The 23,965-nt window shown below is 44.7% G+C and overlaps 1 protein-coding gene across 2 annotated transcripts in view; it reads right to left on the bottom strand.

Annotated features, from left to right (window-relative positions):
• CPM (carboxypeptidase M) overlaps nucleotides 1-23,965 on the bottom strand; it is a 176,299-nt gene that overhangs the window by 70,550 nt on the left and 81,784 nt on the right. For both annotated transcript variants that reach the window (XM_073651763.1, XM_073651762.1), the window contains exon 2: nucleotides 16,569-16,728. In XM_073651763.1, coding sequence (XP_073507864.1) covers nucleotides 16,569-16,728 — 160 coding nt within the window. The remainder of the gene's footprint in view (nucleotides 1-16,568; nucleotides 16,729-23,965) is intronic.

Here is a 23,965-nt window from a genome sequence, read left to right as displayed (position 1 = left end):
GTCACTAAATTATCCCTAACCCAAAATGCCATTTGTGCTGAGGAAAACATCCAGACCTTTTTTAATGTCATTACAGCATCTGCCATTACTACCTTTTGCAGTAGTACATTCCACAGTCTGACTGCTCTAACTGTAAAGAACCCTTTCCTATTTAGATGATAGAATCACTTAAACTCTACACGTAATGAATGACCCCTGGTCCTTTGTAAGATCATTGGAAGGAATAAGCCATGTGCCAGTCCTTTGTATTGATCACCCACATGTTTATACATATAAATGGGATCTCCTCTGAGACATCTTTTTTTTCTAAACTAAACAAGCCCAACTTTTCCAACCTCTCATCATATGGGAGGCCTTCCATCCCTTTTAATAATCTTGCAGACTATAAGACACACCGGGCCATAAGACGCACCCCAATTTTTGGGGAGGAAAATTTAAATAGATTTTTTAATAAACCAGTGGTGTGTCTTATAGTTCGATTTTACGGTAGCTTACTGGGGAAGGAGGCTGCAGTGGAGCGGAGTTACAGGAGGCAGGGTTGCTGCTGGTGGCGGTGGCAGGAGTGGGGCAATGTTATGAGCCAGGGCCTGGGAGGAAGGGGTACTCGGCAGTGCTAGGCTGCGGTGGGCCCCGGGCTTTCAGAAAATGTCGGCGGCGTCCGCGCACTTCCCTTTGTTTTCACTGTGGTGGACTTCGGGAAATGGCAGCAGGAGGTGGCAAATGTGCAGATTGAGATCTCGGGAGCATCTGGTGGCCGAAGTGAAACCAAAGGGAAGGACAGGGACTCCGTCAACATTTTGTGAAAGCCAGGGCCTGCTACAGCCTAGCACCGCCAAACACCCCCTCCTCCCAGCCCGCGTCCCGCTGCATCACCCCACTCCTGCCTCTGCCACCAGCTTCCTGCAGCAGAATTTTTTCTAACGAAAATGTTAATGTAGCCCCAAATTTTGCATTTTTACAAGGGTATCAGGAGAAAATGGACTATACAATTTATTGCGCAATTTCTCCTGAGTACACCGATACCGCATATGTGATGGAAAACTACTGTTTGGGCGCATGGCAGGGCTTAGAAGTGAAGGAGCACCATTTGACTATTGGAATGCAAAACTGGCTGGAATAATTAGCGGACTCCAGAGCCCCTGATATGCCTTAACAGTGGAAACTCCCCAAAAGTGACCCCATTTTGGAAACTACACCCCTCAAGGAACTTATTTAGAGGTGTGATGAGCACCTTGAACCCACAGGTGCTTCACAGAATTTTATAATGTTGAGCCGTGAAAATGAAAAAATAATATTTTCCTGCAAAAATGTTGGTTTTGCCCCAAATTTTTCAGTTTCACAAGGGTAACAGGAGCAAAATGGACCATACAATTTGTTGTTGAATTTCTCCTGATTACACCAATACCCTTTACTGTTCTGGTTTGCAGGTGCCAAGACCCACTGGAAGAGCCAGAATAGCAGACTACCCCCCCCCCATAAGTGACCCCATTTTACAAACTACATATCTCAATGGATTCATCTAAGGATGCAGTGATCATATTGACACCATGAGTGTGTCACCGAATTTTATACCATTGGACAGTGAGGGAAAAATAAGGACATTTTCACAATAACAATTTTGTTTTAGCCCCAGATTTTACATTTTCACATGTAGTGCCCAGTACGTTATAATGCCCAGTACATTGTGCCCAGCTCATGCTTCTAGAGACATGCATCCATAAATTAAGCGGGCTCTCATCACTACAGAAATGCCAAACATGTGAACGCTAAATGTGGTTTAGACACACTGCGGGGCTCAGAAGGGAGAGGGGGATTTGGATTTGAGAGCCCAGAATTCGCTGTATTTCTTTTTGGGGGAGCCATTTCGCTTTTCCAGAGTCTTTGTAATACCAGTAACGTGGAAGCCCCCTATATTTCTGTTAACAGATGACGGACCTGAGTTGGGACTTGCATTTTTGGTGGATTGAATTCAAACTTTTATTGGGAACATTTTACGTAATGTTTGATCACATTTATCCTACGCTCTTCACTGAGCACTTACATGAGAGTTTCCATCTAAATCTCCAAATGAAGTGATTCATATGCAATCGCAGAGGGATCCATTCACGATAATGAGTCAGCAGAGTTACTATGGACTCTGTCTGGCCTCTGTTCAGTGGTGTCCTTTTCAGAAGTGCACAAAACTGTGGCCGATCGCACTTTTACGCACGCTTAAAAAGATGGACACCGCCGGATCACAGGCCAGACAGAGTCCACAGTACCCCCATATTCCTCATTATAGGGAATTTTCCGCTGGGTGTTCTGTCTGAGTCACATATTTCAGAGATTTACAGAAAGAACAAATCAATAGTAGGTCAAGAATTGGTTTTATTTATTTTTTGCGCTGTTCACCATGCGGTATAAGTGATTTCACAACTTTATTCTTTGGATCGGTGCAATTACAGTGATACCAAATTTTTTCTGTTTGGCTGCTGTCAAACACTAAAAGACGCTTTTTTTTACAAAGACAAGTTTTTGAGAGGTATAATTTTTCATATTTCTGCCGACAGAGTCATGTGAGGGCTTGTTTTTTGCAGGACTAGTTGACATTCTTATTTGTACCAATTTCAGTCACATAACATTTTTTGATTGCTTTTTATTCTTATTTTTCGGAGGCAGAATGAACAAAAAAACCAGCAACTCAGGAATTGTTTATTTTTTTTTATGATGCTCCACATGTGGTAAAATTTATAAGGCAGGTTTATTCTTCGGGTCAGTATGATTACAGAGATACCACATTTATATAAGTTTTTCATGTTTTGCGGCTTTTACACAATAAAACCTCTTTTATAAAAAAAATAATTATTTTTGCAACGATTTATTCTGAGAGCTATAGCTTTTTTTACTTTTCCACTATTTGAGCTGTATGGCGGCTTGTTTTTTGCGGGACAAGATGCCTTTTTCAGTGATGCAATTTTTATTTACATTCATCTTTTTGATTGCGTTTTATTCCACTTGTTTTATTCCACTTTTTGTTCATTGATTTAATGAAAAAGCATAATCTTTTGCCTCGTTTTTTTTTAATGATGTTTACTGAAGGGGTTAACTAGTGTGATAATTTTATAGGTTGGATCGTTCTGGACGTGGCAATACCAAATATGTGTACTTTTTTTTGCCATAAAAATACAAATTTATGTGTATAATATATATATTTATTGTTATTATTTTGTGATTTATTTGTATTATTATTTTTTTTTCCTTTTTTAATTAATCCCTCTAACTTTTTTCACTGTGATTGCTGGTATAATGCATTGCAATGCACCAGCAATGCAATGCTTTATACCTGTCAGTGCTGCACTGACAGAAGCCTGTTGGACCATGCTTTGAGTATGGTCTAACAGGCTTTCGATAGCTGGGTAACCCGGATGTCATCATGACTACCTCGGGTTGTCATGGCAACGATCTGGGCCTCGCGATGACATTGCGGGGAGCGCTGATCGGATGGGTGAGGGGGGCATATATATATATACACTGTGGCTGGTGGGGGAGCGGCAGTGGCGGAGGAGCAGGGCACAGGAGGCAAGAGCTGCCTGTTGCAGCATACACTTTGCCCACTTCTAAAGAAAATGAATATTCAGTGCTCCCCACACCCATGGGTGTGGGGAGCACTGAATATTCATTCTCCTTAATATCGCGCAGTGTAGCTGCAGCGTGGCTCCTGCTGTGGCCGGGCGATTGCGTGTGCCCACTATTAAAGAGCATGAATAATCACTCCTCTCCACGCCCATGGGAGTGAAGAGGGGTGAATATTTATGCTCTTTAATAGCGGGCATACACGATCGCCCAGACGCAGCAGGAGCCACGCTGCAGCTACACTGTGTGCCGGCTATTAAGTAGAATGAAGTCACACAGTGCTGGTGTCGGGAGCAGTGACTATTCCAGCAGCTCATCTCACCTTTGAGGGCGAATGGCAGTAGTGCCATGTGAGGCTCACATGGTGATATCATTGCTGCCACAGAGCAGGATGCAGCGCTGGAGCAGAGGGAAGAAAGGTGAGTAGAAGTGTTTATTTTTTTGTGTGCAGCGTGATGGGGATTAGGGGTACCATGCATACCAGGATGAGGGGGGCCATGCATACCAGGATGAGGGGGGATATGCATAACAGGATGAGGGGTGCCATGCATACCAGGATAGGGATGAGGGGTGCCATGCATACCAGGAAGAGGGATGAGAGGTGTCATGCATACCAGGAAGAGGGATGAGGGGTGTCATGCATACCAGGAAGAAGGGTGCCTTGGATACCAGGATAGGGATGAGGGGTGCCATGCATACCAGGATAAGGATAAGGGAGGCCTTGCATACCAGGATAGGGATGAGGGGTGCCTTGCATACCAGGAAGAGGGATGAGGGGTGCCATGCATACCAGGAAGAGGGATGAGGGGGGCCATGCATACCAGGATAGGGATGAGGGGTGCCATGCATACCAGGATAAGGATGAGGGAGGCCTTGGATACCAGGATAGGGATGTGGGGTGCCATGCATACCAGGATAAGGATGAGGGAGGCCTTGCATACCAGGATAGGGATCTAGGGGGGCCATGCATACCAGGAAAGGGATGATGGTGGGTGCCATGCATACAAGGAAGAGGGATGAGGGGTGCCTTGCATACCAGGAAGAGGGATGAGGGGAGCCTTGCATACCAGGAAGAGGGATGAGGGGTGCCATGCATACCAGGAAGAGGGATGAGGGGGGGGGCATGCATACCAGGAAGAGGGGAGCCTTGCATACCAGGATAGGGATGAAGGGTGCCATGCATACCAGGATAAGGATGAGGGAGGCCTTGGATACCAGGATAGGGATGAGGGGTGCCATGCATACCAGGATAGGGTTGATGGTGGGTGCCATACATACCAGGAAGAGGGATGAGGGGTGCCTTGCATACCAGGATAGGGATGAGGGGTGCCATGCATACCAGGATAAGGATGAGGAAGACCTTGCATACCAGGATAAGGATGAGGAGTTCCATGCATACCAGGGTGAGGGGTGCCTTGCATACCAGGATGGAGATCAGGGGTGCCATGCATATCAGGATGGAGGGGTGCCATGCATACCCGGTTGGAGGGGCGCCATGCATACCAGGATGAGGGGTGCCATGCATACCAGGATGAGGAGTGACATGCATATCAGGATGAGGGGTGCTTTGCATATCAGGATGGAGATCAGGGGTGCCATGCATACCAGGATGGGGATCAAGGGTGCCATGCATACCAGGATGGAGGGGTGCCATACATACAACAGCATGGGGATGAGGGGTGCCATGCATACCAGGATGGGGATGAGGGGTACCATGCATACCAGGATGAGGATCAGGGGTGCCATGCATACCAGGATGGAGGGGTGCCATACATACCAGGATGGGGATGAGGGGTGCCATGCATACCAGGATGGGAATTGAGGTGCTATGCATACCAGGATAGGGATGAGGGGTGCCATGCATACCAGGATGGGGATGAGGGGTGCCATGCATACCAGGATGGGGATGGGGCCCATGTATAATAGGAAGGGGGGCATATATACCAGGATGGGGGATATTAACATATTTGAAGTTACCCCTATAACAGTATCAGCAGCAGACCCTCTCCCCCTTAACAGTGCATCATGACCACATCTTTAACTTAAATTTTTTTTTCTATTTTCCTCCTCTAAAACCTAGGTGCGTCTTATGGTCCGGTGCATCTTATAGTCCGAACAATGCGGTATTTCTTTACTTAACCATACCGGAAAAACACTGATGGTAAAAATGGAGACATGGATAACACGCTGATGGTAAAAACGGACACACGCATGACACACTGATGGTAAAACCGGACACATGGATGTCACACTGATGATAAAAACGGACACACGGATGACATTGGTACCGTTTTTTTCACGTACAGTACAGACCAAAAGTTTGGACACACCTTCTCATTTAAAGATTTTTCTGTATTTTCATGACTTTGAAAATTGGACATTCACACTAAAGGCATCAAAACTATGAATTAACACATGCGGAATTATATACTTAACAAAAAAGTGTGAAACAACTGAAAATATGTCTTATATTCTAGGTTCTTCAAAGTAGCCACCTTTTGCTTTGATGACTGCTTTGCACACTCTTGGCATTCTCTTGATGAGCTTCAAGAGGTAGTCACCGGAAATGGTCTTCCAACAATCTTGAAGGAGTTCCCAGAGATGCTTAGCACTTGTTGGCCCTTTTGCCTTCACTCTGCGGTCCAGCTCACCCCAAACCATCTCGATTGGGTTCAGGTCTGGTGACTGTGGAGGCCAGGTCATCTGGCGTAGCACCCCATCACTCTCCTTCTTGGTCAAATAGCCCTTACACAGCCTGGAGGTGTGTTTGGGGTCATTGTCCTGTTGAAAAATAAATGATGGTCCAACTAAATGCAAACCGGATGGAATAGCATGCCGCTGCAAGATGCTGTGGTAGCCATGCTGGTTCAGTATGCCTTCAATTTTGAATAAATCCCCAACAGTGTCACCAGCAAAGCACCCCCACACCATCACACCTCCTCCTCCATGCTTCACGGTGGGAACCAGGCATGTAGAGTCCATCAGTTCATCTTTTCTGCGTCGCACAAAGACACAGTGGTTGGAACCAAAGATCTCAAATTTGGACTCATCAGACCAAAGCACAGATTTCCACTGGTCTAATGTCCATTCATTGTGTTCTTTAGCCCAAACAAGTCTCTTCTGCTTGTTGTCTGTCCTTAGCAGTGGTTTCCTAGCAGCTATTTTACCATGAAGGCCTGCTGCACAAAGTCTCCTCTTAACAGTTGTTGTAGAGATGTGTCTGCTGCTAGAACTCTGTGTGGCATTGACCTGGTCTCTAATCTGAGCTGCTGTTAACCTGCGATTTCTGAGGCTGGTGACTCGGATAAACTTATCCTCAGAAGCAGAGGTGACTCTTGGTCTTCCTTTCCTGGGGCGGTCCTCATGTGAGCCAGTTTCTTTGTAGCGCTTGATGGTTTTTGCAACTGCACTTGGGGACACATTCAAAGTTTGCCCAATTTTTCAGACTGACTGACCTTCATTTCTTAAAGTAATGATGGGCACTCGTTTTTCTTTACTTAGCTGCTTTTTTCTTGCCATAATACAAATTCTAACAGTCTATTCAGTAGGACTATCAGCTGTGTATCCACCTGACTTCTGCACAACACAACTGATGGTCCCAACCCCATTTATAAGGCAAGAAATCCCACTTATTAAACCTGACATGGCACACCTGTGAAGTGAAAACCATTTCGGGTGACTACCTCTTGAAGCTCATCAACAGAATGCCAAGAGTGTGAAAAGCAGTCATCAAAGCAAAAGGTGGCTACTTTGAAGAACCTAGAATATGACATATTTTCAGTTGTTTCACACTTTTTTGTTAAGTATATAATTCCACGTGTGTTAATTCATAGTTTTGACGCCTTCAGTGTGAATGTACAATTTTCAAAGTCATGAAAATACAGAAAAATCTTTAAATGAGAAGGTGTTTCCAAACTTTTGGTCTGTACTGTATGTGTATACAGACGTGTTAAGGAGGCCTATGGCATACCAAACGAGAGTCAATGTATGTGCAGCTCTCTTGCCCTTATTCAAATGTCAGAGCGCTTTCACATAAATAACAGTGTAGGTGTAAAGTGTCACGGCTCCCCTACACTGCACACACCCCGTCTGCTGGACTGTATACTATACAACAGAGCAGGGAATTCCCCAATCACTATGCACACAGGCTCTGCGGTCTTGAAGTTTAATCCAGCTGGCACTATTGCAGCATGAACATCAGAGAACACGTTGTGCAGTGAAATATAAGAACCAATCTTAGGCTGTACTGGTAAGACAATAATTATAATAGCTGCCTCACCTTTCTCCTAATCCCAATGCTTACATATTGTGTTATCCCTTACTTCCATGAAACCCTTGTGATTTTTATGATAAGATGACTGTGCCCTTATTAGTTGAGCACAAGTCTACAGGGAGATCAGTTTAATAAATTACATAAAGTGAACTAGAGAGGTGACGTTACTTGCAGGGAAGGCGCTCTGGGCTCTGCAAACTGGGTATTCATCTTACAACGCACACTGACAGTGTGATCTGTTGCCAGCTCATTATTACTGATCTGATCCAGCAAGAGAGCGCAGTATCATTGTGCACATCACACAGTGGACATCGCGCAGGTACTAGCCCAGCCCCTGAAACAGAGGTCACTGATGATGCTTCGTGTCAGGGAGGGGCTTAGGCTGTAGCAGTAACTAGTGATGAGCGAGTATGTTCAGTTAACCCTGTTTGACAGCTTTAATACATGTGAAGAATTCTTTAGAAACAAGTATTCCTCACATGCATTTGTAGCGCCCCGAGGGTTCGGCCGCTACAGGGGTATTGCACCTCTGCCAGAGGTGTGATATTCCACTCCCAGGTAAGGATGGAATGTGGACCAGGGCTCAGTTAGCTGCATACAGCACACTCACCCCATTTCCGAGGGACAGTTCAACGGTGCTCCCATTAGACAGAAATGCAGGCACGACAGACCATGTCCCTGGCTGGAGTGGGGAGGCGGGAGGAATACCCAGTGATGTAGGAGCAGATAGGGGTTGGGTTTCTGAGCACAGATAGGAGCTCATTGGTTGCTGGTCACCTGAGCTCACACACTAGGGGAAGGTATATAAGGTGGGCACCATCTTAGTTCTGGGAGAAGTTCAGTCAGGAGGAGTGAGAGAAGGAGTTCAGCCAGAGAGGGCTGACAGGGAGCTGTGGCTCAGCCTGGGCCCAGCTTCACGAGGCAGGCCTAGGGTGAAGGCCGGAGCCAGAGAGGAGAAAGGAACAGGAACAGAAAGGAACAGCAAAGAAAAGAGAAGTACCCAAAGTGTAGAAGGGCTCAGAAACAAGAAGGCAGAAGGGACCCTAAGAGCCCATGAGAATACCGGGTGAAGGGTCAGGCAGATTAAGGGTACCGGACCCCAAGTTGGTGGAGGAGAAACTACCCTCAGCCAAAGACCGGAGGTCGTGATCATTTATTGGTGCGACACCTCACCAAACCTGCTAGGAAGGCACCATATAGGACAGCAGGGAACGGGGCCCACGTTTACCCACGCAGATCCGCGGTAGCTGGACAAAAGTTGGTCACTGGTGGGGCAGGCCAGAGAAAGGATGGAAGGGGGTCCTGTGCCATATTCCTGAACTGCCTGGGGGTTGACCGAGCCCCTCACCTGGTGGATGCAGCACGGCTCGGGCGGTCATTGCTGACAGAAGTGACTGGGAATATACGAACTGTGAGTAAAAGACCCTGGACTGCAACACGTTGTCTTTGTGCTTTTTGCTTCGCCAGCACTAACGGTACTGGGACTCCCTGCACCATCACTCCCACCATCCACTACACTGCCCAGGGGCTGCACTCTTCCCATGGGGAGTTACACTACCTCAGCTGCATACACCATCAGCCCCAGCGGTCTGCCTTGCAGCGGCGGTTCATAATAGCCGCAATCCACGGGTGGCGTAGTCGGACATTACTTAAAACTTATAAAGGACTACCACTGGTCTGACCACCCTGAGCCACGGGACCGGGTTGCCACTACTACCCCCATCGTCTCCCCATTGCCCGGTTCCGAGTGCCCCACGGCCCAGGGGGCGAGTCACATTAAAGCTGTCAAACAGTCGCAAATCATGCACAAGGGAGTGATTCAAACATATTACCGAGTACGCTGAAGATACTCGGTACTTGCCCGAGCATACTCGCCGAATGGGTTAACCGAACATACTCGCTCATCACTAGCAGTAACCAGTGGCAAAACTAGAGTCCGATGGGCCCTGATATAAAATTTAGACCTGGGCCCCGCTGACCTCGCATGTTGGTCAGATTTATGGTCCCTTATAACATTCTAAATCCTATAAGGACATACAGTGGCATGTAAAAGTTTGGGCATCCCTGGTCAAAATTACTGTTATTGTGAACAGTTAAGCAAGTTGTAGATGAAATGATCTCTAAAAGGGCTAACGTTAAAGATGACACATTTCCTTTGTATTTTAGGCAAAAAATATATATATATATTTTCATCTTTTACATTTTAAAAATTGCAAGAAGGAAAATGGGCAGATGCAAAAGTTTAGGCACCCTGCATGGTTAGTATCTAGTAGCACTCCCTTTTGAAGGTATCACAGCTTGTAAATGCTTTTTGTAGTCAGACATGGGTCTTTTAATTCTTATTTGAGGGATTTTCATCCATTCTTCCTTTTGGAAAATTCTTCCAGTTCTGTGAGATTCCTGGGTTGTCTTCCATGCACTGCTATTTTGAGGTCTAGCCACAGATTTTAAATGATGTTTGTTTAGGGTACTGTGAGGGCCATTGTAAATCTGTCAGCTTGCGCCTTTTGAGGTAGTCTATTGTGGATTTTGACATGTGTTTAGGATCATTATCCATTTGTAGAAGCCATCCTCTTTTCAACTTCAGCTTTTTTTTAGATGATGCTATGTTTGCATCAAGAATTAGTTGAAATTTCATTGAATCCATTCTTCCTTCTACCTGTCAAATGTTCCCCAACCCTAAAGCATGATTGATCCACCCCCATGCTTAATGATTGGGGAGATGTTCTTTTCCTGAAATTCTGTGCCCTTTTTTTCTCCACATATACCTTTGATCATTGTGGCCAAAGAGTTCTATTTTAACCTCATTGGTCCATAGGACTTGTTTCCAAAATACATCAGGCTTGTTTAGATGTTCTTTTGCATACTTCTGACGCTGAATTTTATGGTGAGGACGAGGGAGAGGTTTTCTTCTGATGACTCTTCCATGAAGGCCATATTTGTGCAGGTGTCTCTGAACAGAAGAACAATGTACCACAAATCCAGAGTCTGCTACATCTTTCTGAAGGTCTTTTGCAGTCAGTTGGGGGCTCTGATTTGCCTGTCTAGCAATCCTAAGAGCAGCTGTCACTCAAATTTAGCTTGGTCTTCCAGACCTTATCTTGACCTTTACTGTTAACTGCCATTTTTTAATTACATCTTGAATTGTCATTTACTGTCTCTTAATAATATTATAGCCTCATTCCCCTGATGACGCCGCATGGTGAAACATGTTGGGGAGGCTAATGGCTGCTAAATTTTAAATAGCATGTACTAAGCAGTGTGTACAGTGGATTGAAAAGACAGATAGCTTTTACAGTGGGTCTTAAAGAGACAGTAAATGAATAGAGAGGCAGGGCTCATCTGAATGTATTAGTACTTTAAAAATAGAGAGATAATATCTAGCAAATTGATTTATTAGATACTCAGTAAGCTGGTAGTTAGCCAGGAATTGAGACTATTACTGATGTGTGCTGATATACTAGCGACTAAGATTTTCCTTAAAGTGAGACTGCACGCTTGATTAAATTACCATCAAGTAAATAAAATATACATACAGTTATATGAAAAAGTTTGGGCACCCCTATTAATCTTAAGGTTAATGTTTTATAAAAATTGGTGTTTTTGCAACAGCTATTTCAGTTTGATATATGTAATAACTGTTGGACACAGTAATGTTTCTGCCTTGAAATGAGGTTTATTGTACTAACAGAAAATGTGCAATCTGCATTCAAACAAAATTTGACAGGTGCATAAGTATGGGCACCCTTATCATTTTCTTGTTTTAAATACTCCTACCTACTTTTTACTGACTTACTAAAGCACTTTTTTGGTTTTGTAACCTCATTGAGCTTTGAACTTCATAGCCAGGTGTATACAATCATGAGAAAAGCTACTTAAAGTGGCCACTTGCAAGTTGTTCTCCTGTTTGAATCTCCTCTGAAGAGTGGCATCATGGGCTCCTCAAAACAACTGTCAAATGATCTGAAAACAAAGATTATTCAACATAGCTGTTCAGGGGAAGGATACAAAAAGCTGTCTCAGAGATTTAACCTGTCAGTTTCCACTGTGAGGAACATAGTAAGGAAATGGAAGAACACAGGGACAGTTCTTGTTAAGGCCAGAAGTGGCAGGCCAAGAAAAACATCAGAAAGGCAGAGAAGAAGAATGGTGAGATCAGTCAAGGACAATCCTCAGACCACCTCCAGAGAGCTGCAGCATCAACTTGCTGCAGATGGTGTCACTGTGCATCGGTCAACTATACAACGCACTTTGCACAAGGAGAAGCTGTATGGGAGAGTGATGCAAAAGAAGCCGTTTCTGCAAGCACGCCACAAACAGAGTCGGCTGAGGTATGCAAAAGCACATTTGGAGAAGCCAATTTCTTTTTGGAAGAAGGTCCTGTGGACTGATGAAACCAAGATTGAGTTGTTTGGTCATACAAAAAGGCGTTATGCATGGCGGCAAAAAAACACAGCATTCCAAGAAAAACACTTGCTACCCACAGTAAAATTTGGTGGAGGTTCCATCATGCTTTGGGGCTGTGTGGCCAATGCCGGCACCGGGAATCTTGTTAAAGTTGAGAGACGCATGGATTCCACTCAGTATCAGCAGATTCTTGACAATAATGTTCACGAATCAGTGACAAAGTTGAAGTTACGCAGGGGATGGATCTTTCAGCAAGACAATGATCCAAAATACCGCTCCAAATCTACTCAGGCATTCATGCAGAGGAACAATTACAATGTTCTGGAATGGCCATCCCAGTCCCCAGACCTGAATATCATTGAACATCTGTGGGATCATTTGAAGAGGGCTGTCCATGATCGGCGACCATCAAACTTAACTGAACTGGAATTGTTTTGTAAAGAGGAATGGTCAAAAATACCTTCATCCAGGATCCAGGAACTCATTAAAAGCTACAGGAAGCGACTAGAGGCTGTTATTTTTGCAAAAGGAGGATCTACTAAATATTAATGTCACTTTTCTGGTGAGGTGCCCATACTTATGCACCTGTCAAATTTTGTTTGAATGCAGATTGCACATTTTCTGTTAGTACAATAAACCTCATTTCAAGGCAGAAACATTACTGTGTCCAACAGTTATTACATATATCAAACTGAAATAGCTGTTGCAAAAACACCAATTTTTATAAAACATTAAGCTTAAGATTAATAGGGGTGCCCAAACTTTTTCATATAACTGTAGTGTGGTTGTATCAAGCAAGACAATATAAAGTGGTAATAGTTGTCAGATAGTTCGCAGTATTGAATAAATGAACTGATTATTCAGGAATGCATTCGATTTTCTGCATTTATATTGAAGCTGCATTTGCTAAAGAAACTGCCAACAAGTAAAAGCACAAGCATTTTATATATACGAAACTAGGATTCATTCACTGAATAATTTTCACTTTCTAGTACTATGTGTTTTTAAAGAGTGTGGTTCTTTTCCATTGTTTACATATAAGAATTAAGAGTTACTTTTTATTTAAGGACTTTAATAAGGGATCTTTATTTGCCTATAGCAATTTGTGTGGACATCCTGGCACATGTCCCCCATTCTGCTGCTGTTCTTCAATGCTTAGAAAAAAAAAATATTATACTCACCTTCCCACCGCTCTTCCCGCATTGTGGTGGTCCTCTTCTGAAGCCGGCAGCTGACTTCAGCATGCAGGTGACGGGAGTGCATGATGTCACTGCCATTTCCCCCCTAGTCACGTGCACACCAACGTCAGCTGCTGGCTTCTGATTAGCCAGCAGTGTGTATTGTAGTGCAAGGACCCGGCGGGTTCCCTATGCGGCAATACAATTCAGCTGTATGTGAGTCCGAGGACGTACATCCAGCTGAAGTTTGCGCTGGCGTCGGCGGGCCACCTACCTGCACGGAACCCGTCTCGAGCTCTGCAACCACGATCGTTAAGTCCCTGGAAGTGATCACAGCCTCTGTCCCCTGATAACGCTTTGTTTGAGCATGTAGGAATTCTCAAATGAAGCGTCAGCAAAAATGAAGTTGTAAAAAAAAGAAAATCAGTTGGATTGTGTAGTTAGGGGAGGATATGCCATTTTTAATTACATATGTTAGAAAATAGATTCGATTATGACATCATATAGATCGGGATTTAGGATGAAAATTAATTTGTATTTTGAACCACCCCTTTAAGTCAGACATTTTAATGAATCAATTTTTGCACTGTGGCATTATTTTTATTGAATAACAATAAGGCTGCGTGCCCACTATGTGTTTTTCAAGCGTTTTTGCTGCGGAATTTACACATTGAAAAAGCTTAAAAAATGCTTGGTTATACGTGCCTCATGGTCCCCAATGATAATCCGCATGTGCTGTGCACATGCTGCGGAAATTTCCGCTGTGGATTATCATTGCGGAAAAATACGCAGCATGTCCATTATTTTTGCGGACACGCGGCGTAATTGCCGCCATTGACTTGCGTTGAATCGCTTAATATCCGCATGACTACATGTGCACATGTGGATATTAAGTGATTCAATGTGCGGATGGTACCCGGGTATGGAGAAGAGGAGACTCTCATCCAGACCCGGGTACTAAAGTACCTGTTAAGAAATAGAATTAAAAAAAAAAAATCTACGTTATACTCACCTTCTGATGGCCCCCAGTCTCCTGTCCGGTGCGTCCTGGCTCCCCGACAGCTCGCGATGGTGTAAAAGGACCTTCCATGACGTCGTTCAGTCATGTGACAGGTCACGCGACCACTGACGTCCGCGGTCGCGTGACCTGTCACATGACTAAACGACGTCATGGAAGGTCCTTTTACACCACTGCGAGCCGTACAAGAGACCAGACGTACCGGAGAGAAGACCGCGGGCCATCAGAAGGGGAGTATAATGTTTTTTTTTAATTTTTTACCATTTTTATTATTTTTTTAACTATTAACTTAAAAAAAACACTTTTCCAAGTGATGCTAAAATCACGTGGAAAAGCGCTTGACAACCCGCATGCAGAAATGCATGCAAAAACGCTTGACAAACGCTTCTACCTGTCAGGAAAAACGCATGTAAAATCCGCATGCGTTTTTCCTGCCAGGGAGATGCAGAAAAAATCAGCAGCATTTCTGCATCGTGGGCACTTAGCCTTACAGTTATATTTTGTTGTTATACATCTTTCCTTTCTTAACCCTATTTGGTGGAGCACACCTGTATAACTCTGACTCGTATTGACCAAGTCATAGATCATGAGGGATTTTGACAACAATTAATTTTGGGCATCTAATATACATTACAACATGCTGCTTTAAAATAAGGGAATATCGACATCACAAGGGGGTACTTTGAGATACCATGAATTAGGCCATGGCCCCACTATGAGTATTCGGTCAGTATTTGGTCAGTATTTTTTCTCAGGAGTGGGAGCCAAAACCAGGAGTGGGTGATAAATGCAGAATTGGTGACTTGTTTCTATTATACCTTTTCACTGATTGTTCCTCACCTGGTTTTGGCTCCTACTCCTGAGAAAAAATACTGACCGAATACTGACCAAATACTGATAGTGGGGCCGTGGCCTTAGATAAAGCATAGAGCGCTGACAGCATATAAGGGCAGCATGCTATGCTACAACCAACATGTGCACAGCTCAGAGGCGACCTCTATGTGTTTTTGTCATGAAAATTGCAATAGTAGTAATTAAAAATGTAGGGTAAATTGATTGCTTATTTTTGGTCCGACAGTTGGGCAAACACCACAAAGTCATTAACAGTAAGACAGTGTGACTCTAATCTAATCCAACAAGTGGGATAAATAAATGGTCAGACAGAACTTGCCCTGGCAATAAAAGCTGAATCTCAGCGACTTTCAACCAATTACACAATTTATATCAATAAAGATTTTCAACTTGAATATTTCATTCATTGAGATCTTATATGTGATTTAAGTGTTTATAGCAGTGTGTACAGAAAGCAATTCTATACATGTCCCAGGTTAGCCGCTATTTCCCTCTTTCAGATCAGGTCAGACTAGGCTCTGCCCAAAAGACAGCTGGGTGCAGCAGAAGTCCAGTCCCACTTATATTTATGCAGTAAAAGATCAGAAACTCACACCCGCCTTATTGAAGCCATTTGTCAATAGCTTGCTAGCTGAAAAAGGAAGGGGTTAAAAGGAATCTGTCAGCAGGATTTGCTATGTAATCTGACAGCAGTATGAGGAGGGTACAGCGACCCTGATTCCAGCGATGCATGACTTAGTTTACTGTGTGCAGCCGTTATGATAGAATCACAGTTTTATCTGATGCACATAACTGATTAGCATCTTTCTGAGCACACTGTATAGTGATTGAGATCAGCTAATCAGTGCTGGGGACATGGTTAGAGTATGATGCACAAGGCCAATTGTCCAGTTACGATAATCTCCTGCAAAACACAGCCTAGTAAGTGACACAACACTGTAATCCGGGTCTCTGCTCCTATATTATGGGGCTATCAGATTACATGGCAAAAACCGAATAACTGATTCCCCATATGGGGAAATTAACGCCTCAGTTAATGATGTATTTATGAGACAATTTTATGAGTAGGCAAATTTCGTAATATGGACAAGTTTGAATCATTAATTTGTAGTGATTTCTCCAGTCTTTCTCCGAGCAAACATTTGTCTGACAGCTTTTAAAGGTGTATGGGCATCTATACTTACTGTATTTCCTCAAGCCAAACAATGACAGAAAAGAGGGATCTTACCTTCCACTGACTTCCCAATACTGTGAAGATATGTTATTGCCGGGTAATTTGAGTTGAAGTTCTTTAAAACAGTTTCCAATTGTCCAGAATTGTGGTAGGAAAAATCTAACGTTTGTGCAAATAAAGGGAGAACTCCCAGCCACATGAGGGTCACCGCAGCCTGGAACAGAGAATGGACAGTGCTTCAGTGTACAGTTAGTTGCAGTTTTTATTTTTTAATTTAAAGGGAACCTGTCATCAGACTCATGCTGTCTGAACCACGGGCAGCATGAATCAGAAACTGGCTACATGAATGCAGTCAGGGATGCTTTACTCTGAAAAGCCGTGAGGCACATAGTCTCCAACTAGCTTCTCCCTGCCCCACTAGCCATGGCTGGCAGGTGTCTCCCTATGTACACACATAGAGACCTGTCAATCTACTGGAATGGGGCAGGGACAAGCTTTTCAAAATATTCTTTTTCAAAAAGTGAAACATACCTGGCTGTAATCACTCAGCCACTGTCTGATTCCTGTTTCTGCAGTTTGGGCAGCATGATAATGTATGTAAAGCGCTGTGGAATATGTTGGCGCTATATAAAAATAAAGATTATTATTATTTATTATTATCTGATTACAGATTTAATGATTTGTTGAATGTCAACATTTAAATTAATGAATATACTTCACTTTTCCAGCCAAATCTGCTGTAAGCTGAAATTGGATGTTCACTTTAAAGGGGGATTCCAGTTTTAAAAAATGATCACCTGCGCTGGATAAGTGATAATAGATCATGTGAGTCCCACAAATCGAAGTGCTGGTCGCACAAAACTGCTACTGGTCTTTTCAACTCTATGGGCCTGCCAGAGATAGCCCATGCATGAATGGCCACTCTACTCAACAATCCTGGCCATGGTCTTGTAGCCAGGAGAGAACCAGGGACGATCCATGGGCTCACCAGCAGTTGGACCCAGATGGATCAATCAATTATGACTCTTCAGTGGGTAGGTGACAATTTTGACAGACTGTAATGCCCCTTTTAGCAAGACAAATACTGTAAATCTTATGCAGATGAGTTATTTCAATATGCCGTAATAGTCTGTGTACATGAGCCCTATGGCTACTTTACAATCATAATCATTGTCTTAATGGTGTCGGGATGGTGCCCTATAAAAGAAGCACTTCCATCAAAGCTTTTATCCCCTTACTATATTGCAGTCATCATATTATATAGCACTGTGTACTTACAATTGCTCATTTTGCCCTTCTACCCAGCTAATCATTCTCTTTGTCTCTGCTTTATATAGAAACAGGAAGTCTCTTGTCCCTGCATTTATCATTCCCCTCTTCATTTGCTGACCCAGCTATTACCTCCTCCCCCATGCCATGACTCATATAGGGAAAATTGACCCCCTGTTTCTACATAGAGCTTAGAAGGATTCAGCTAGTCAGTTATTAATCAAGTGATGTTTTGGAAAACAGAAGAATTAGCTAGGTAGAAGGGCAAAATGAGCAATTGTAAGCACACAGTGCCATATAATATGATGACTGCAATATATTAAGAGGATAAAAAGTTTGATGGGAGAAGTGCTTCTTAAAAGGCTATACCAAGAAGTTTTACAAAGCAAGCCTCTGCCTTAGTCACATATATTATATGAAAATGGAAATAAAGTATGAAGCTGAATAAAGCTAGAAGAGTCATGTAAGTCATCTTTTCATGTAAAAACGTTTTGTCAACTTTTCTATGATACTCAAACTCATACTGCATTTGTTCAACAACTCAAACCAAAGTCATGCCCACACAGATGCTACCCCCTCTCCGCAACCATAAATTTACATTTGGAGAAAGTGATGTGTAGATTTATATCCTTTCAGACACAAAAGGAAAATAAAAGCAAATAATGTCATCAGCATTCCTTCCAGTTCAATCCAATAGTGTTTGGCAGGGTTGAGATCAGTAAGGGTCTTCCATGCCAAACTCAAAAAACACTTTCTTATGACAGGAGCATTGTCACATTGAAATAGGAAAGAGTCTTTTCCAAACTGATGCCAATAAGGAAGAACACACTTTTCTTAAACATTACAGAAAGCTAAAGCATTGATATTCCATTCTCTACTACTAAGGAACCCAGCTTGTTCCATATAAACAAGGTCATGATCGTAACACATGGTGGCTCAGTGGTTAGCACTGTAGCTTTGCAGCGCTGGGGTCCTGAGGTCAAATTCCACCAAGGACAACATCTGCAAGAACTTTGTATATTCTCCCTGTGTTTGTGTGGTTTTCCTCCGGGTACTCCCGTTTCCTCTGAAAGGCATACTGAGAGGGAGTTTAAATTGTGAGCCCCAATGAGGACAGAGAGGCCTTCAAAATGCTGTGGAATATGGTGGTGCTTTATAAGCAAGCATATAAAATAATAATAATAATCATTTTTATTTATATAGCGCCAACATATTCCGCAGCACTTTACAATTAAGTAGGGACATAAACAGACAATATAAACAATACAATGTATCACATTTCAACAGTTACATGAGGAGTGAGGACCCTGCTCGCAAGCTTACAATCTACATGGAAATGGGGGGACACAATAGGTAGAACATGGTCATCAGTAAGTATCTGTCTAAGTGCAGTTACCGTGTGGTATTTGGTGCATGGAGGATGTGGAGACAGATGAATAGGCAGGAGCAGATTAAGAATAACATTTAGGAGGGAACAGAGGAGAGTTAGGTTGGTGAGTTGAGGTGATAGGCTTGTCTAAACAGATGTGTTTTTTAAAGCACGTTTGAAGACATGGGGGCTAGATATCAGTGGGATCGTTTGAGGCGGTGCATTCCAGAAAACTGGCGCGGCACGAGAGAAGTCTTGGAGATGGAGAGCTTTATGGGTGAGAGATATGAGTTTGTATTGTATTCTGTGGTGAATGGGTAACAAGTGCAATGACTGGCACAGGGTAGAGGCATTGGTGAAGCGGCCTGATAGAAATACGACCCTGGCTGCTGCATTCAGAATGGATTGGAGAGGAGAGAGTTTGTTTAGAGGGAGACCGATTAGAAGAGAGTTGCAGTAGTCCAGACGAGAGTGAATGAGAGTGACAGCAAGAGTTTTTGCAGTATCAAAGGTGAGAAAAGGTCGGATTCTGGAGATGTTTTTAAGGTGCAGATGACATGAGTGAGTGAGTGATTGAATATGGGGAATAAAGGAAAGTGGTGTGTCAAATATGACTCCAAGACAGCGAGCTTGCTGCTTGGGAGTTATGGTGGCGCCACTCAAGGAAATTGAAAAGTCAGGTATAGGTAGGTTAGTAGAGGGAGGAAAAATAAGGAGTTCAGTTTTGGAGAGATTCAGTTTCAGATAGAGGGAGGACATGATGTTAGAGACAGCGGAGAGACAATCACTGGTATTTTGTACTAGAGTGGGGGTGATGTCAGGTGAAGAGGTGTATTGTTGGGTGTCATCAGCATAGAGATGATACTGGAAACCAAATCTGCTGATGGTTTGTCCAATAGGGGCAGTATACAAAGAGAAGAGGAGGGGGCCTAGGACTGATGCACCAAACCACAGTTGGTAGCAGTCATGGCTCCATTATACGTGGAAACCATGATGTTTGTGTCAACAGAAACTTGTTAACTCATACTTTGTGATGATAAAAAAAAACTAAAGAAGTATTGGCACGATACTTTTATTGGCTAGCCAGAAAAGTTTGCATGCTTTCTCATATAACTAATTCTGCTAATGCTTAAAAGGGTTTTTCGACCTGAACATACTGTAAATTGTTGCAGTCATTGAATGTGAATGCTGATTTCCGAATCCTGACAGTGTGCAGTGTGATTTTCATAGTTCTGGACACATGCCGGCGGACAATTTTGCCTGCTTTTCTCAATATGCTACTGAGAGAAGAGGATGAAAAGCTAGCTGGCACTTGACCACAACTGTATAAATTGCATAATTGCAGTCACGTGACGACCGCTCAAGCTGGTAAAAGAGGGGAATCCTGACAGGGTGCATACCTGGAGTACATTGTGCCCACCAGAGAAAATCATTCTTGAGGCCCACTGTGTAGCTACATAGAAATAAATACAAAAGCACCAATTGTGGATCAAGTCAGTGGAAAAGGTGCATCAGTAGCAAACATGTCAATATCTGCACAATATCTGTGTGGATATTACCGCTGTTAATTTGCTGTGGGATTTCCATTGTAGAAATTAAGCAGCAAATACATTGTGAATGTACCTTCTAATAGTGGTGGGGCCCCTAAATCACTGATGTATGACACTGGAGTAATATTGAAAGAGCTTTCTTTCACATCACCCATACACTTTTTACGGAAATCTCTCTGCCACATTTAAGGCCATAACTTTTTATGAAGGGCCTCATTTTGTTAGTAGTGTGGACAAAAAAAACTTTTAATCAGACAAGGGTGATAGAGGGAGAGGGGGCTCAGTAATGGGTGATACAAGGAGAGGGGGCTCACTGAGGGGTGATACAGGGAGAGGGGGTGCAGTCAGGGGTGATACAGGGAGAGGGGGCTCAGTGAGGGGTGATACACGGAGAGGGGGCTCAGTCAGTAGTGATACATGGAGAGGGGGCTCAGTCAGGGTTGACAGAGGGAGAGGGGGCTCAGTCAGTGGTGACAGAGGGAGGGGGGGCTCAGTCAGGGGTGACATAGGGAGAGAGGGCTCAGTCAGGGGTGACACAGGGAGAGGGGGCTCAGTCAGGGGTGACAGAGGGAGAGGGGACTCAGTCAGGGGTGACAGAGGGAGAGGGGACTCAGTCAGGGGTTACAGAGGGAGAGGGGGCTCAGTCAGGGGTGATACAGGAAGAGGGGGCTCAGTCAGGTGGGTAATACAGGGAGAGCGGGCTCAGTCAGGGGTGATAAAGGGAGAGGAGGCTCAGTGAGAGGTGATACAGGGAGAGGGGGCTCAGTCAGGGGTGACAGAGGGAGAGGGGGCTCTGTCATGGGGTGGTACAGGGAGAGGGGGCTCAGTCAGGGGTGATACAGGCAGAGAGGGCTCAGTGAGAGATGATACAGGGAGAGGGGGCTCAGTCAGGGGTGACAGAGGGAGAGGGGGCTCAGTCAGGGGTGATAAAGGGAGAGGAGGCTCAGTCAGGGGTGACACAGGGAGAGGGGACTCAGTCAGTGATGACAAAGGGAGAGGGGACTCAGTCGGGGGTGACAGAGGGAGAGGGGGCTCAGTCAGGGGTGACAGAGTGAGAGGGGGCTCAGTCAGGGGTGATACAGGGAGAGGGGGCTCAGTCGGGGGGTAATACAGTGAGAGGGGCTCAGTCAGGGGTAATACAGGGAGAGCGGGCTCAGTCAGGGGTGATAAAGGGAGAGGAGGCTCAGTGAGAGGTGATACAGGGAGAGGGGGCTCAGTCAGGGGTGATAGAGGGAGAGGGGGCTCTGTCAGGGGTGGTACAGGGAGAGGGGGCTCAGTGGGGGGTGATACAGGCAGAGAGGGCTCAGTGAGAGGTGAGACAGGGAGAAGAGGCTCAGTCGGGGGGGGTGATACAGGAAGAGGGGGCTCAGTTGGGGGTGATACAGGGAGAGCAGGCTCAGTCAGGGGTGATACAAGGAGAGGGAGCTCAGTCAGGGGTGATACAGGGAGAGGGGGCTCAGTCAGGGGTGATACTGGGAGAGGGGGCTCAGTCAGGAGTGATACCGGGAGAGGGGGGCTCAGTCAGGGGTGATAAAGGGAGAGGGGGCTCTGTGAGACGTGACACAGGGAGAGGGGGTTCGGTGATAGGTGATACAGGGAGAGGGGGTGCAGTGAGAGGTGATACAGGGAGAGGGGGCGCAGTGAGAGGTGATACAGGGAGAGGGGGATCTGTCAGGGGTGATACAGGGAAAGGGGGGGCACAGTCAGGGGTGATAGAGGGAGAGGGGCCGCAGTCAGGGGTGATATGGCGCAGAAGAGGTTGCTGTCAGGGGTGATGTAAGGGGATGGGGATCAGTCAGGGTTGATATAGGGTGATGGGGTGCAGTTAGGGGTGATGCAGGGAGGGGGCTCAGTCAGGGGTGATATGGGGGAAGAGGGTGCTGTCAGGGGTGATGTAATGGGATGGGAATCAGTCAGTGGTGATATAGGGTGAGGGGGTGCAGTTAGGGGTGATGCAGGGAGAGGATGCAGTCAGGGGTGATAAGAGGGATGAGGGAATAGGGCCCTCATTCATCCCTAAGTAACTTAGCCCCTTCCCCCTCTATCACCCCTGACTAAAGGCCCTCTATTTCACTTACTATTAAGCTGGCAGGGGGCCTCCTTTAATCACTGCAGCTGTATCAGGGAGTCGTGGATCTCCCTCTGCTGCTGACACTGTGGGGGAGGGGAGCGGGCACTGTGTGAATCACAGGCTGTGCTGTACAGCTGGGGAGGAAGGACACACACAAAGCTAGCGCTGATTAGCTGCGCTGCGGCCAATCAATGTTAGCTTTATCAAGAGCTGCACCGCTCTCTGCTTGTTCAAGGCGGTGACATAAGAAGCTATCAGGGTGCATCAACAGTCTGTTACTTACAACTAGCATTCTGCAACAAGGGAGCGTGTCCTCAGTGTTCAGTGATGCGCACTGTGCTCTCCCGCCGGGTTGTGTAAGGAGCTGTGAGGAGTAATGACGTCCTGCTGGCGGCTCCTTCCAGAGTAACCTGGGAGAGCACAGCGCGCATCATTGATAACACTGAATACAGTGTTATGTCACCTCTCTTCCCACTTAGACAACCGGGAAGAGCGGTCAGTACGCATCGCTGGCACGTGTGACGTATGATCACTGTGCCATCAGATGTCAGTGCCTGGGCCCACCGGAGAATCATCCGGCCCCCCGGTGGGCCAGTCCGACCCTGCTGCACACTATCAGGATTTGTCAATATGCATTCACATACAGTCACTGCAGAAATTTATGTTCAGCCTGGAAGCTACCCATTAGAACACTGTGATCACTAAAGAAATTTTTACACTAATTAATAAATTAGTGGCATTGCCACGTACCCTCCTTGATACACTACTTAGTTAAGGAACACTGCAAGCAGACAAGTAAGTGAGTTTGAAAAGGGTGTGCAGATAGACCTGAATTTTCAGGCTTTGTAAGGAGGTTAAAAGTAAACACGTGAGGTTTTCTATAGCAAGATTTTCTATTCCTCTAACCACAGGAGTGCACCTTAAAGCTCCTGGGCCCACCCAATGCGCATTGTGTAGTGATGCCTCCCAATTACATACAGTACAGACCAAAAGTTTGGACACACCCTCTCATTTAAAGATTTTTCTGTATTTTCATGACTATTAAAATTGTACATTCACACTGAAGGCATCAAAACTATGAATTAACACATGTGGAATTATATACTTAACAAAAAAGTGTGAAACAACTGAAAATATGTCTTATATTCTAGGTTCTTCAAAGTAACCACCTTTTGCTTTGATGACTGCTTTG

Source organism: Phyllobates terribilis, unplaced genomic scaffold (assembly GCF_046119375.1).
Source record: "Phyllobates terribilis strain yellow unplaced genomic scaffold, ASM4611937v1 Scaffold_11__3_contigs__length_659146591, whole genome shotgun sequence".
Lineage (NCBI taxonomy): Eukaryota > Metazoa > Chordata > Amphibia > Anura > Dendrobatidae > Phyllobates > Phyllobates terribilis.
The sequence above is the reverse complement of the archived record's forward strand: the minus strand, read 5'-3'. Positions and strand labels throughout refer to the sequence as shown.